Source organism: Pseudorasbora parva, chromosome 9, assembly GCF_024679245.1.
Source record: "Pseudorasbora parva isolate DD20220531a chromosome 9, ASM2467924v1, whole genome shotgun sequence".
In the NCBI taxonomy this organism is placed as follows: domain Eukaryota; kingdom Metazoa; phylum Chordata; class Actinopteri; order Cypriniformes; family Gobionidae; genus Pseudorasbora; species Pseudorasbora parva.
In genome coordinates this window covers 17,423,608-17,439,703 of record NC_090180.1, presented here as the reverse complement: position 1 = coordinate 17,439,703, position 16,096 = coordinate 17,423,608, and the positions used below count along the sequence as shown (strand labels likewise).

The window sequence follows — 16,096 nt, the reverse complement described above, 5'->3', positions numbered from 1 at the left end:
GTACTTTGTTTGTCCTGAATTTGAATCAAATTAAGCATATTAAAAAATAAAATTACATTTAAAAGGCTATGATGGGTTCAAAATGACTGTAAATACCTGCATTCAAAGTCATATAAATAACAAACACAATACACAATATTAATATTATATAACTAACTACTGTTCAAATTCAAAAGCCTATCCAAAATGCAGTCAAATTAGTCATGTGAAATATTTGAACAATTTAAAAGTACTACTTTAATATATTTTATAAAATGTAATCTATTCCTGTCAGTCAAAGCTGAATTTTGAGCAACATTACTTCAGTCTCCAGTATCACATGATCCTTTAGAAATCATCCCAATATGATGATTTTGTGAAAACTGTGATGCATTTTTCAGGATTCTTTGAAATCAACAGCATTTATTCAAGTGGAAATCTTTTATAACATTATAAATGACTTTACTGTCACTTTCAATGCATCCTTGCTAAGCAATAGTATTAATTTCTGAGGTTTAGTGGGACATCATAACATCAACTTTTGAATACACCAGAAATGTCCAGACTGTTTGAAAGTCCCCAGGAGCTGTACAGTTGGTATCTGATTCTTCACTTCACTCTTAACCATCTAAAAACAAAGATGCAGATGCAGACATATTTTACTCAACATTTTTTTTCTGTTGGAAAAAAAAACGTTTACATATAGCATAGTTAATAGTACAACAGCACAAATGCTTACTTCCTTCTCTTCAGTAAGTAAAACTGCACTAGCCAGTGCACAGCAAACGGCCAGATAAGAGTCAGCACTACAGCGATGGGGGGCAAGTTTAAAGGCCACCAGGGCCATCTCTAAAAAAGGCAGATACAATTAAACATATTTAATATGAAGCTATATTTTGCATTCCATGTATAGGTATTTGATGTCACATAAACAGACCTTTTTTGGTGACTTGGAGTTCAAAGTTTTGAGAGGAGGGCTTTCAGCCTAAATCCAAATATAAGCAAATACATAATTAAGTTAATAGCAACTTTAAAGGTATTCAAGGTGTTAATTGAATTATTGATGGTGATGTCATGATTTAATGGTATTAATTTACCATTAACTCTTTCCCGGCCACCGTAAAAATAAAAATAAAAAGTTACTAGGCACCGCCAGGGGTTTTTGACCATTTTCACAAAAATGTAATAGCCCATAGAATATTTTGTTTTATAAATATCTGAGTATGCAATATATCAAAAACAATTAGATTTATTTGTTTTAAATTATGATTGTATATGCCAGTTATGAAATCTAAAATGTGTGAGTATGGTATGTACTTTCCCTAACATACTAACTAACTAACTAACTAACTTTGTAAATAGTTAGTATTTGTTTTAAATAAGTGCTGACTCTCTAATTTAAAACAAATACTCCAACTGTTTCTGAAAACACTTGAATATGCATAAGTTTCATAGAAAAAAAAGCAACATTTTGTACAAAAATCTGAGAAAATCATGTTTTTGTCAAAGACTACATCCAGATCAGATACAGGACGATGATTAAACACAGATGGAGTAGATCGATTCCATCAACACCCCTAATGTTTCAAAGTCCTGTACCTCGTCCTGGGTTCACATTTCATTCAGTAACATTAGGACGTTTTGATTTATGTGATGTTAATAATGTTGATGATCATGTTATTTTACATATGCATCTGTTTACATATGATCACTTGTTTTACTGCATCTTCCTCGCTTGTGTTTTGATCAGGAGATTCTGTACTCATTCTGAAGATGTGAATTAGCGCCCCTTAGCGTCTAACAGTGAAAACACAGAAACCCAGGAAACTCTGCATTTGGTAGGGAAGCGTTTTCTCACAAATAACAGAAAATTCCATGTTTGGCGGGGAAAGAGTTAAATGTTAAGAAAAATTACAAAAAAAATGTAAAAAAATACTGTGCAGCGCTCCCGGATTTTATGCCAGAACGCCGGCTCACCATTGGCCGACCACAATGAATGCATGAGAATTAAGGAACCGCTGCACTGTATTTACAATGTAAACTACATAGGGAACTGACACAGACGAGAAGAAATAGTTAAATAGTTGTTTTTTTTGTACAAAAGGTTGTTGCCTCATAAAATAAAGGTTGAACCACTGTAGTCACATGGACTATTGTATTTTAACGATGTTTTACTACCTTTCTGGACCTTGGAAGTGGTGATTATGTTTTTACCTTGGCATAATTCAGGAATAATAGGTCTTACGGGTTTAGAACGACATGAGGTTGAGGAATTAATGACAGAATTTTAGGTAGATAAAATGGCTCCAATCTTTGAATGTAAAGTACACTAATCTACAGTCTACACTTGTGCATTTATTACATGTATCGACCCATATTGTAATGGTGGCCTTACTTGTGATGCTGTAAGAAGTTCCAGAGTATTCAGTCTGTGCAGCACATCCTGCATGTTGTCCTGTAACTCTGACAGTTTCACAGTGATCTGTGTATTAAATGCTCTTCTGTCCATTCTGTCTTCTGTCTCCCAGCACCGACCATTTCCTTGGCAACTGCGCTCATTTTTGTCATGTGGATAAGTTCTCATTAACTGATGCCCTGAGAGTACATGAAAAAAAATCATCCATTTATGCTTCCACTAACTCCCAGACACAGATCAAACATAGACATTGCTATACAATTAAACAGTATATAAGTTGTAATGACTAAGCATTTAAATAGCATAAGACATTAGGGGCCAGATTTACTAAACAGGGCAAATTAGAAAAAAAGCTGATGGGAGTGGAAAGTTCTGTGCATGAACTACTGACGACGCAGAAATTAAATACAGACGCTTAGTGTCTGGTTTAAGACATGCTTTTTTGGGGTGGTAAATAATGCCAAAAACACCAGTAAATTGACTAGTGCAAACCATAGTAAATCACTTTGTGTGATTCATTTAAATACTCTCTTCCCATAAATTTTGCGTCTGAAAGGGAAACTTCTACAAATGCATATATGCAATAAGGTCAGCAGCAAAAACAACCCTGTCCACACCTTTTCAGCGCTAATTTTTTACTGCGTGTCTTTAGTAAATCCTGTATATTTTTTCAGTTATACTTTGTTTTTGCCAGGAATCACACAACAATTCCAAATCTCTATTGATGTATGTTGTGTCAGTGACCTTAAATAGCCTGATTGATTCTATGGATTCAACCCAGTTCTAGTGACAGTAATGCCAAAAATGGTTTGGTAAAGGTAAATTGCAATATACTACTATACTATTATAAAGATTATAAAGATTTTGTGTGTGTGTTGAACATATAAATGTCAGCAACTGCACCAAATTACATATTTTTGGTCAGTTTGGGCCTAAATATTTGTTGTTGTTTTTTAATATAAGCTTCATATTCTCCATATTATACTATTTGAGCCATAAAAGCCTGATTGGACAAAAACTCATTTTATTTATTAAAACACTAATTATTTTTTAGATTTTGTCTAAAGATTCAATAAACTATTTTTTCGATTCAAAATATTTATCTGGCAATTAATTCATTAACTACAAAGTTAAAATGATCTAAAGTGTGGATTCTTTCTTTTTATAAAACGAATCCAAGCTCATGGTGATTAAAGGAAATAAACAGCAATATAAACTATAATGAATGTAACAATGCAATATTAAGAGTCTCTTATTTCCTGGAAATATTACAGTATTCTAGCCTAGAAATCTAGACGCACCCTAGCGGCAGCAAATTTAATCTGCCCGCAAGTTTCGTCTAGGAACTCTCAATACCCTTCTGAGCTGTATTCCCCTAACTCTGGACGGGCCAATTACATCGTGTATAGAGTCGGCGGGCGGGGCCATAATGACGACGGTCGAGTTGCGTTTGCGCGCTTCTAGTAAACACAGAAACTGGCGAACGGCGGCGGTCTTTCGAATCAGCTTTGACCGCGACTCTGGAAGACTTGGAGTTAAGCTTTTCTCTGAGAAAAGAACAAAGAACGGCACTGAAGTCATTCTTAAGAAGGGAAGATGTGTTCGGAGTTTAGCCGACCGGATACGGTGAATGTTTAATCTATCAACAAGCTCTGTTTCACCTTCGTTGCTCTGGTTGGTGTAGCACTATCCTATCGCGTGCAGAGGGAGTTTGAAAGACAATCGTTTATCCCGCCCCTCGGATTGAGCCCTGTCTATGGTGAGTTTCCAGACCAAACATCTTGATGTGGCTTGTCAGGCTAACAGTATTCAGTACTATTATAAGTTTATACAAATGCTGGTGGAAAATTGGCTTGTTTATCACATTATTACTTGTTGACGTCATGGTGCTCAAGACTTATTCAAACACTGACTCAAGCCCAACCTCTTCCACTGCCTGGAGAGATTCGCTCAGTGTGGACGGTTCCAAGTGTCGGCGGGTGGGGGACGGGGGGTGTAACTCCCTGCGGTTTTCCATCCTGACTCCCACACTGAGGCTCTCTGTTTCCCCCTTGTTGCATGTTGGCCCCAACCACGTTGACTTCTGCCAAATGGACCCTGGGAACTCCCGAACCCTAGGGAGAGCATCGTATACTCCCATTTATTTTGTCTGACATGACATGACAAACAAATACATTTCTTCCTTTGGTTTTCTCTCTCTCTATCCAAGAAATGTCACAAGCGTATCCTTGTGCTAACTATCAATTGGTGGACTCCAGTTGATGTCGCTTAACAATGTTTTGCCAATGATTTTTCAGTTATACTTTGTTTTTGCCAGGAATCACACAACAATTCCAAATCCCTATTGATGTATGTTGTGTCAGTGACCTTATATAGCCTGATTGATTCTATGGATTCAACCCAGTTCTAGATCTTTTTAATGAATGTTGTTTCAAAAGTTTGTGTGAATTTGAAAACTCTGTCAACACTAAAGTATTAAATAAGTTAATCGGCTTATAAATAAAAGCATCCGAAGAACTTACAGGTTTGTAAATCTCACAAAACATGTCCAGGTTAAAATTTCTGATTTGATAAAAATTTGCATTGCAAAGTTATTTTTGTAGTTATACCATTTTTCATACATTACACTACTGTTGAAAAGATTGTGATCAGTAAGAGTAAAAATAACAACAAAAAACAAACAAATAAATAAATACATACATACACAAATAAATAAATAAATAAATAAATAAATAAATAAATAAATAAATAAATAAATAAATAAATAAATAAATAAATAAAAATAAATAAATAAATAAATAAATAAATAAATAATATTTAAATATTTTATTATATATTTTAAATATTTTATTAATTTAAATTACTTTTATTCTTCAATGATGCATTAAAATGATCAAAAGTCAGAGTAAAGAATTTTACACTGTTACAAAAAAATATCTATTTTATATAAATGCTGTTATTTTGAACTTTCCATTCATCAAAGAATTCTGAAATAATATTACTATAATAATATAATAATATATTAATAGTAATATTTACACAACTGTTGATAATATTTATAATAACAATAATAATAATAATACCTGAGCAGCAAATCAGCATATTAGGATGATTTATGAAGGATCATGTGACACTGAAGACTGTGGTAATGATGCTGAAAATTCAGTTTTTACATCACAGGAATTTTAATTTATATTAAAATAGAAAATATTTATTTTAGATTGTAATAATATTTCATAATTATAAAGTTATTATTGAATTTTTTATCACATAAAGGCTGCCTTATTGAACATAAGGGTATTGTTTAAAAAACATTAAAGAACTGTACCAACCTGAGTAATAAAATCTATATTTTTTTCTTTATGCAGAATATATATATATCTTTCTTTTTTTCTTTTTCTTTTTTGAGGTGCAGTATGTTTTTGAGCCTGTGAAGGAATTGAAAAAAGACAAGTAAAGATTGTACCTTCTCTTGTTTTGCTGGTTTTTCCATTGACTCCCTGTATATCTCATCATCTGAGTCATCTGTGTGATATTTAGTAAGAATGTTGTCATCAAATAATAAACACACAGATTATAAGACACTTTGCTTACTTTATCTGCCAATGTAATTTAATTAAATGACTGCAGAATCTTTTCTAATCAGAGTGTAAAAACAAAACTGGGCCCTCAAGAGTTGTCTTCTTCAACAGAACTGAACGTTGGCCTATACAGTATCCACCTTATTTAATGTGATTTCTGTGAATGTGCGAGACTTCCAATTTATTAGCCGCTATAGGGAAATAAGAAGAATATATCAATAAAGTGGAGTAAACTGTAAAATGGTTTGCTACAATCCAGCATGTTTTTAATTAAGACAATACATTAAAATAATATGGTAAGTAATACCAGTTTGTAATGTTAGTCTGCATAACGAGCTACTTTGTACAAAATAACTGTATGAATGACACCGGAAGGCAGACACATTAAAATTATAAATGGCCGTGCACACTCTCATCTGAAAAATAAGGTGGATACATGGGACCAGACACAAAGATGAAATCTTATGGAAACTAAAACATACCATAAGCCAGTTCCTCCTCTTCTTCCCCAGTGTTGAGAGAACTATGGGTGTCATTGGTTGAGGAGGATACGCTGTTCTCCTCACTTCCATTAGACACTGGCCACACAGCTTTTTCGACTTTAGTGCTTCCTGTTTGAATTCATCAAAATGTAGAATGTTGATTAAAAGGGCTCAAATAAGGTTATCTTATGGGTAAGGGATTTATATACTTTTAGGAAAAGTACCTGTGGATAAAAGTGCTGCTTTTCTGGTCACATCTTCATCCTCCTCCTCCTCCTCCTCCACTATTTCATAAAATGGATCTAGAGCATCCAATAATTGTGCCATCCTATCTGTGACTGGAAGGGTTTCTATTATCTATGATACAACATTTAAAAAATGCTTTTATATCACATTTATGAGAGAGATTCGTATCTGTAATGTATAAAACTACCAACCAATTGTATTTCCTGAACATATTCCATCATGGCTTGGTCCTTAGACATGTTTCCCAAGGCTTTCCATGCCTCCCTGCAAACAACATGTGTCTGGGTTTAATATTTATATCTGGCTTGTTGCTTAACACTGCAAAAAATGCTTTTCTCACTTTGTCATATCGGACAGAAACAAGATTATTTCTCTTACCACAGTGGCAGATAATTTAGCTTTTTTAAGCAAAAAAATCAAAAAACTTAATTTTGATTTTATTTTCCAGAAAACAAACATATATATATATATATACAATGTAATTTTACTTAGCTAGTTAATGCATCTTGATTTAAGTTTTTTTTTTTTAATATTTAGACTAGAAACAAGACAAAATTTTACATTTTCATCAAAGTATTTAGATATAACAACCTGTCAAAGTTTCTGTTAAACTAAACACTCACTAAACCTAAAATGAGCATGTAGTTATAAATAATCTAAAGATAATATTTACCATTTAGCCTTGCCAATAGGATCCCAAGAATTTGGCTTTAGGGTGTTACAGGGTCCTACTGTAGCTTGTTTGTAGTAACTGTATAACATAACCAGCATATTATCGGACAGGTCATAAGAGCCTGTGTGAAATGAAGAAAGAGTGATTAAAAGAAGAGATATATATATATATATATATATATATATATATATATATATATATATATATATATATATATATATATATATATATATATATATATATATATATATATATATATATATATATATATATATACATGAAGTTCAATACTTGACATTCAGCCTAATATAGTGGTATTACCATCTTCAGGTAAACTTCTGATCACTTTAACAGCTGCTTCAAACCTCCTCAGAATAGATGTGGGATCTTCCATTGTCCTTCGTTTCATGGACAGATCTACACATTATGATTGACATATGTCAGCAAATGAGATAAACATTTAATCAAGACGAGGATGAAAAAGCAAATCACTTTAATAAGGTAATAATTTAAATGCAGACTTAATTCTTATTTGATATTTTAAATATATTTGATCTTGCACAACTTTGGTTAATTAGTTTAATATCAGCAATTTAATTAACCTGTCGCCACACTAAGACATCATCGTCTAAACTCGTAAAAATGTGTCTTCAAGAGAAGGGAAAATGCCTCTGCGCAACTGAACAGAACAAAAATATGTAATACTACTGCAGAACTGACCTCCTGTGTTTCGTCCATCTGGAAATACTGCTCAATGAGTCCTAGGTATTAACTGAAACAGAGGCAGTTTGGGTGATGTAGTTTCCAACTAAGCTGGCCCCAATTGTAATAAATAGAATGTAGCGCGCTTTAGCTTACAGGATCCACAATGCCTAGCGAAAGGATATTTAAACGTCTTTTACTTAAGATTGCAGGAGCTGTCTCCACTTGATGGATTTATACAATTTCTGATACCATTTTCACATAGACAGGTCTCTATTATTAATAAAGCACCCTTTTGTTTATTATTTTTTAACAACAGTAACAATAACAACAATAACCTTTTAGATTATTTTACATCCGTTATCGCATTATTACTGTATTTAATAAGATAATTTATTATCACTGTTGAATAATTTCCCCCATGGTAGCTATAGCAGTATTGTATTATTTATATAATGTTATATTACACTCGTTAGACGTGGTTCACTGAAAAGCACATGATGATCTCTGTAACATGCATACGTGCTTAAAACAACAGCACATAAAGTCTTAAGTGCTAAAATGTTAATCAAAAAGAATGCTAACAACACGGATTTTTCAGTCTTCAAGGTAAATCTGCTGCTCGCGGTTGCTCGTCAATCTCACACACTGGTCAGATTCTGACTGTTCTGTTTCGCATTGCTGAGAAAAGCATACTCCTCTCCCATTGGTTCAGAAGCTATTCTTAGAGCCACACACCCAATCACAGAGCAGTGCGCAAAGCTCTGCGTTGAGAATTGTCGTCCTGCTGAAACAGAGGAGTCAACGGGATTCCCACAATGCCAGGCGAGGGACCTCCTGTCGGAGAGTGAAGCTCCGCTGGTTTCAATGAAAGAGGGGGAGAAGAGTAATGCAGAGGGATGTAAGATGGCAGAGCTACAAATGTTGTTAGAGGAAGAAATCCCGGCTGGAAAAAGAGCCCTTGTGGAGAGCTACCAGAACCTTTCGAGGGTTGCGGAATATTGCGAGAACAATTATGTGCAGGTATAGATCGGAGAAATTACCTTTCCCTTTCATGTATTGTCTGAATCAGTGTTGATGTGATTGCAATGCGAGCACTGCATTTGTAGCATTACAGATGGTCCTTATTAAACGCTTATGAGGGCGCATTGAGGCATAATACACGCGATCAGTTCCTTTAATATGAATGCTGAGCGTTTGTATCCGGATGATATTTGCGTTGTTTGATTCTGATGGACACAATGCACGAATTCACTTTCGGAGGGTGTGTCAGAGACGTGCCGCTTTCTGTACGATGGATGGAGACAGATGAGCTTTTTAAAAAATATATAAGTTTAATGCTTAAAATATCGCACAACATATTATAAGAAACCAATCTAGGTTTATGCTATCTAATATATTATTGCAGGGCAGGCAGCGTCAATGTATCGACTGCAAATGTGTTTGAAGCCAATACGTCATTTTTCGAACTAATACGTCATGCTCTGAACGTTCCAAATGCTGAATTCTGCTGTTTAGTTTGTTTCGAGGTCCAGAAGGGTGTCAAGTCCCATGGGTGACAGTATGAATGTGATGAAAGCCCAGATATTCGATATTCATTTCATCCCCTAAACGCTGTTGAACTTCATCCACGTTCTGGTAATGCTGTAATATGCAAGTGAAACGTGAAATAAGTGTCTAAAAAAATATACATACAGTGAATATCTTTTCATGTGTGTGTTGCAAATGTGTATTGGCTTAAGTAGAATGGCGAGACGCCTAGACGCGAAATGTCGATGATGGTGTGAATAAGTTATTGCTGACACACCTGTGTTAATGTGTCTCTCACCGAAGCCTTTTCACTCACACGCCTACAATAAAACACAGACTGTTGGAAATGTACAAATGTTGTAGGGTAGCCTTTGAGAAAACTCTTTTTATGATGGATGTGTTTTTAGAAAGATGACAATTATGTTATTACGGCATGAATTTGTGTTTACAATGAGAGAATAATTTCCTTTTATGATTAAATTAGAGGTCCATTCATTATTCTTCGTTTGCCAAAGGGACATTTAGCATGTGAGAAATAAAACCCACAATTTATGGAGTATTTGTCTATTTGTTTTACCTTCAGCACACTACAGAATGTTAGATCATCCCAGCAGTTAATAATATGCTGTGATTTTGTAAAAGCTAGTTATAGAAAACATTTTCTTGAGACACATTACATCGCTCTTATTCAACAATCAAAAAATCTCTTTGAAATTCATCTGATGGTTGGTAGGATGTTCTTGATGCAGATTTACCTTTTGATTTGTTTTTTCATGTTTTCTCTCTTAAAGCCTGCTATTCTCAGATCATCAGAACTCAACTTCACATAGGTTAGAATATATTGGAAAAACAGTACAGTATAAATATATTTTAAAGATTACTAATATGTCTTGACAGGAGGAAGATGGTTATTTAAAAAAACAAAAAAACTTTTGTCTTTCATGCGGTTTCACAGGTCTATATCTAGTTTTGGTTTTGGGGAATGTATGGTCTGATATGAACTAATTTACTGATACCTCACCATGCCTTGATACGATTACAAACTCTCTTTTTTTCTTATTCAGGGTCCTGCTCGAGATATCAAAAGAGTACCAGTTTTTTAAAATTATTATTAGCTCACAGATACATCTAAAATATAACATGAACATTTAAGTGGATTCTGAAAATTGAAAATCTAGTGTCTCCATTGGGACACCCACAGTAAAATATACAATTTAGTTTTTTTTTTTTTTTTTTTATAATATTAGAAAAAACAACCAAATCAATATCATCCATCATCTGATGACATCTGATTATTGGATTGTGCAATATGAGATGCAATGACAAAAGTCAAAAAAGTCTTTCAGTCTTCTAAAATGTGCAAATGAAGAGTCCCCAATTTGGGCATTATAAGACACAACAAAAATAGGTGCTCAAGTATTGCAAAAATGACATTTCTGCAGAAAAATGCATGTTAAATTTTGTTTTTTCACTTGTTAATTTAACATGCATTTTCATTATTATTTTTCTGTGCAAAAGTAATGTTGTTAAGTGTGAGATTTAGTAGTGTTTAATGTATTGCTGTGCTAATTTAGAAGTGTTTCTGTTTCTGGGGGTTCGAGTGGAGCATGAGGTTGGTTTGAGAACAGATATATGTTAAATATTTTAGTTTTATACTGCTACGCTCATTCAGCAATTGCTATGCTAATGCTATCTAAGCATTGTGTTACCAATTAGGAAGATAACATTTACTGAATTAACTAGTTAAAGCTAGCTAGGTTTCAACTAAAAATATTTAAGTTGACATTACATGATAATTTTAAATAAAATGTATGTTTAGTTTACTCAAATATTTCATAAGCGTGGTTCAAACTGAGTACAAAAAAATTGTCCAATTCTGCTAAATTTAACTTTGAATTTCTTAATCTAAACATTTTGATGCAACTGATTACTCTTTTTTTAACTTGATTCTTTTTGTAGTTTTGCCAACTTATTCAGGTTTACAGTGTTGCATCAATACATCACATGTTCAATCCATTTTATCGATGTATCTTTACACAATTAATGCGAGTAGTTTTATGCAGTCTCACAGTAAAGTTATGTTGGTACACTCTGACCATAAAGAATGTAAAAAAAACATTTATAAAAATACAAACCATATAAGACTAAGAATTTGGAAATCTAATGACATGTTTTGCATTTCTAGTGAGGAGTCACTGTCTTTAAACCCTCATGTGAGTTGGTTTAGCAATGACACATTCTCTAATATTCACAGAGGACTCATAACAGGACTAAATGACTCAAAGATGTTCCTCTTGTGGCTTTAGTGGGTGTATCATACTCAGAGAGGTCCAAAACAGGGATCTTTGGAACTAGACAGAAGTTAGTCATGTTTTACAATGACTTGTACCATGCCCTTTGAATTAGTATCAAAACCAATGGTGAATGAAATCCAGAATGCGTCATGTAGAGTGAATCATGGATTTGGATGTGTTCATTTGGGCGGGAAAAAGAATGAATACACTACCATTTTGAAGTTTGGGTTTAATACTTTTATTCAGCAAAGAAACATTAAATTGATCAAAAATGACAGTAAAGCATTTTATTAAATAAAGTTTTTGGTGTGGTGTTTAAAGATGATGGTGTGTTTCGGCATAGACGTACACGCGGAATCACACGGCGTAGCGTACATGCCGAATCACACAGTGTAGACTTACACGCGGAGGTGTGGACGTACATGGCGAATCACACGGCGTAGACGTACACGCCGAATCACACTGCGTAGACATACATGCCGAATCACACGGTGTGGACGTACATGGCGAATCACACGGCGTAGACGTACACGCCGAATCACACGCCGTAGACGTACACGCGGAATCACACGGCGTAGACGTACACGCCGAATCACACGCCGTAGACGTACACGCGGAATCACACGGCGTAGACGTACATGCCGAATCACAAGCCGTAGATGTACACGCCGTAGACGTACACGCCGAATCACATGGCGTAGACGTACACACCGAATCACATGCCGTAGACGTACACGCTGTAGACGTACACACCGAATCACATGGCGTAGACGTACACGCCGTAGACATACACACCGAATCACACGCCGTAGACGTACACGCGGAATCACACGCCGTAGACGTACACGCCGAATCACACGGCGTAGACGTACACGCCGAATCACGCCGTAGACGTACACGCCGAATCACACGGCATAGACGTACACGCCGAATCACAAGCCGTAGACGTACACGCCGAATCACACGCCGTAGACGTACACGCCGAATCACACGGCGTAGACGTACACGCCGAATATCGCCGTAGACGTACACGCCGAATCACACGGCATAGACGTACACGCCGAATCACACGGCGTAAACGTACACGCTGAATCACACGGCGTAGACGTACATGCGGAATCACACGGCATAGACGTACACGCCGAATCACACGGCGTAGACCTACACATGTTGAAATATGGATATTGTTTTACACAAAGTATCGATTTGCTTCAGAAGGCCTTTATTAACCCCCCAGAGCCGTGTGGAGCAGTTATTTGACGGACAGGTGCCTTTTTTTATGGACTTTAAAAACAGAACAATAATTATGGCTATTATAAAGCTTTGAAGATTCAGGAACTTTTTTAATATAACTCCTAACCCTAACCCTCCATCTGAAAGAAGAATATCATATACATCTAGGATGACTTGAGGGCGAGTAAATCATGGGCTAATTTTAATTTTTGGGTGAACTTTCCCTTTAACGTTACTTTGTTTAAAAACATTAAAACAGATTTACGGACCCCAAACTTTTGTTAGTGTTCATTTAAAAATGTAAATAATTAGGAATCATAGTCTAGACTTGATATGACATTTTTCACATAATAAGTGAAAACCATGCAGTTCCTGATCATTGAAAAAAATTATCATATTTTATTAATTGTTAAAATGTTATGCTTTAATGTCTTGCACCATCTAAATCAAGATATCACAAGTCATACATTGTTTTAGAGCTGTTGGTCAGCCGTCTAGTTGGACATAGTGGAAAACCACAAGCAGGACATTCATGGATCATTCATGTTTCCCCCCGTGGCGACAGACACATGGTCTTAGAACAGCTGAGAAGGAGTGACGTGTTTTAACAGGTGGCGTTTGAAGCTGACCTGGGGTCAGCGCTGCATGCTTCTTGCAGTCTAATTGTTAAAGTCTTTTTATGGAATATTTTAGTATTTATTATAAATTATTTATACTACATGGCTGTTGAATGTTTGAATTTGATTGGTTGACAAACATTCGAAGCATAAAGTGTGCAATTAATTTAGGTAAGTGCATGGCTAAAGTAGTTCCAGGGAGGTCTCGACCACATTACAGTTACATATCACGTTGCTAAATGATTGAGGATAAATGAGGATAAATATATATTTCCCATTTTTGTGATTTAAAAATAAATAAATTGTATTACGTATAGAAAGCACATGCTCTTTCCTGCTCTATCTCCCACCCAAGCATGCACACGCATACATTCGGATTTAGCAGCGGAGGCTTGGAATGAGATGTGTAAGAAATTAGTCCTACACACAAGAACTAGCCTGAAAAGCTAGACCCACATCAAGATGTTTGGTCTGGAAAATCACCATTGACAGGGCTCAATCCGAGGGGCGGGATAAACGGTTGTTTTTTAAACTCCCTCTGCACACAACTGGATAGCGCTACAACCAACCAGAGCAATGTGAAGCGTTTTTATCAATGAGCAATTTTGAAATTGCTATCCATGTTCTTGTAACTTCGCGGCTTGACTACTTGAACTCTCTTTACTATGGTATCTCTCAGGCCTCCATCTCTAGTCTGCAGAGGGTCCAAAACGCTGCTGCTAGACTGCTTGACAGGAAAAGAAAATATGATCATGTAACACCTATTTTAATGTCTCTGCACTTGTTCCCTGTCAAGTATAGGATTGACTTTAAAATGTTGTTATTTGTTTATAAAGCCCTCAATGACCTAGCACCTCGCAATATTACTGATCTGTTAGTTCCGTATAGCTCGCCACAAGACTTGAGATCACGTGATCGTGGCCTACTGACAGTACCAAGAGTTAGTCTTAAAAATCGCTGCCATCGTGCTTTCGCTACTGCTGGACCCAAACTCTGGAATAGCCTTCCTCCTGCTCCTTCTCTGAATACGTTTAAATCTTATCTTAAGACATATTTATTTTCATTTGCTTTTAACACTGCTTATTATGCTAACTTGGCTCTCCTTGTTTATTATTGATTGTTTGTGCGTGCATGTTTTTGTTCTTTTACTTCTTTATTTTCTTGTTTTCTTTTGTTTTCTTTTAAACCGTGTACAGCACTTTGGTCAACCTTGGTTGTGTTTAAATGTGCTCTATAAATAAACATTGATTGATTGATTGAACGTGAAGCGGAGCTAGTTGATAGATTAAACTTTCGCTGTATCCGGCCGGCAAAACTCAAAACACATCTTCCCTTCTTAAGAATGACTTCAGTGCCGTTCTTTGTTCTTTTCTCAGAGAAAAGCTTAACTCCAAGTCTTCCAGAGTCGCGGTCAAAGCTGATTCGAAAGACCGCCGTTCGCCAGCTTCTGTGTTTACTAGAAGCACGCAAACGCAACTCGGCCGTCATTATGTTAAGCCCCGCCCACCGACTCTATACACGTTGTGATTGGCCCGACCAGAGTTTGGTTTTTACAGCTCAGACCTGTCTTGAGAGTTCTAGGCTACACAAGAGCGACAAATGTCTTGAAATACAACATCTGAACAATGTTTTGAGTGGTGGTTAACATGGTATTAGCGGAATAATTGACTCTGTTGCACACTTGAATGTGTAACACATTACTACCTCGGGTTGGGTGTGCGTTATTTTTTGAATAATTCAATGACCCGTCGTCAATTATTCCTTATTTAACCGTGCACATTAGGGCTGTGCAATATATATTTAATAGAAATTATCAAAATATCACAAATGTACATATCGCAATATGCATATTGCAACGGCACGCAATATCTGAATGAGTCAGCTACTAGTATTCATATAATGGTATTCTAACATTGAAACTATTAGTATCCTGAAAGCTAATTCCCTCACAAGTCCATGGAGTGTGAGGAGGAGGATAATTGCTAGATTCAAGACCAAGGCAATTTGGTAATTATGCAGCAAAGTGCTGCTTGCTATTTCTCATATTTGAGGTTAGAGATTTAACCAAACCCTTGCATTAAAACATTCGCATTAAAGGAGTGAAGTGTACAATATTTATGAACCAGAATATCATTGATACTCTTTAAGCCAATAAACAACCACCCACAACATCCAGAAACCACTTAGATATGTGCTAAAACTACTCAAAATGTTATTTCCATGTGTATTTGCTTTTAATAGCTTAAAGTCAAACAGTGGTTTGTACATATTTGGTCATTCAAAGCTATTGAATATGTCATTGATGAAACAGGAAATTGTTTAATATGTGAATTTTGTTTGAAT

At 35.5% G+C, this 16,096-nt stretch overlaps 2 protein-coding genes across 8 annotated transcripts in view; one reads left to right on the top strand and one right to left on the bottom strand.

The window, feature by feature from the left end:
* Positions 1 to 308: 308 nt before the first annotated feature.
* Positions 309 to 8,208, bottom strand: acbd5b (acyl-CoA binding domain containing 5b). Of its 2 annotated transcripts, none has more exons than XM_067454180.1 (12): positions 7,980 to 8,082; positions 7,699 to 7,794; positions 7,378 to 7,498; positions 6,896 to 6,968; positions 6,683 to 6,815; positions 6,459 to 6,587; positions 5,862 to 5,920; positions 4,320 to 4,509; positions 2,375 to 2,574; positions 917 to 964; positions 719 to 828; positions 309 to 607 (listed from the first exon to the last, which is right to left on the bottom strand). In XM_067454180.1, the coding sequence occupies exons 2-12, from the start codon at positions 7,784 to 7,786 to the stop codon at positions 589 to 591; spliced, it is 1,170 nt and encodes a 389-aa protein (XP_067310281.1). In that variant the 5' UTR covers positions 7,787 to 7,794; positions 7,980 to 8,082; the 3' UTR covers positions 309 to 588. The 2 variants fall into 2 exon arrangements, with proteins under 2 accessions (XP_067310281.1, XP_067310280.1); XM_067454179.1 differs by lacking the exon at positions 7,980 to 8,082 and adding an exon at positions 8,098 to 8,208 and having other exon boundaries at positions 313 to 607.
* A 685-nt stretch (positions 8,209 to 8,893) lies between these two features.
* Positions 8,894 to 16,096, top strand: part of abi1b (abl-interactor 1b) — a 32,374-nt gene continuing 25,171 nt past the window's right edge. For 5 of the 6 annotated variants that reach the window (XR_010907837.1, XR_010907836.1, XM_067454175.1 and 2 more), the window contains exon 1: positions 8,894 to 9,102. Coding sequence is in view for 4 of the 6 variants with exons in the window: in XM_067454175.1 (XP_067310276.1) it covers positions 8,947 to 9,102 (156 nt within the window). In the remaining 2 variants the exon portion in view is untranslated. The remainder of the gene's footprint in view (positions 9,103 to 16,096) is intronic. The other variant, XM_067454176.1, reaches the window with a different exon arrangement.

Coding starts and splice junctions, on each gene's coding strand:
- acbd5b (XM_067454179.1), bottom strand. CDS start 7,786: ATGAAACGAAGGACAATGGAAGATCCCACATCTATTCTGAGGAGGTTT. Junction 6,588..6,682: donor AGCAGCACTTTTATCCACAG/GTACTTTTCCTA, acceptor GAATTCAAACAG/GAAGCACTAAAGTCGAAAAA. Junction 5,921..6,458: donor AGAGGAGGAACTGGCTTATG/GTATGTTTTAGT, acceptor AATATCACACAG/ATGACTCAGATGATGAGATA.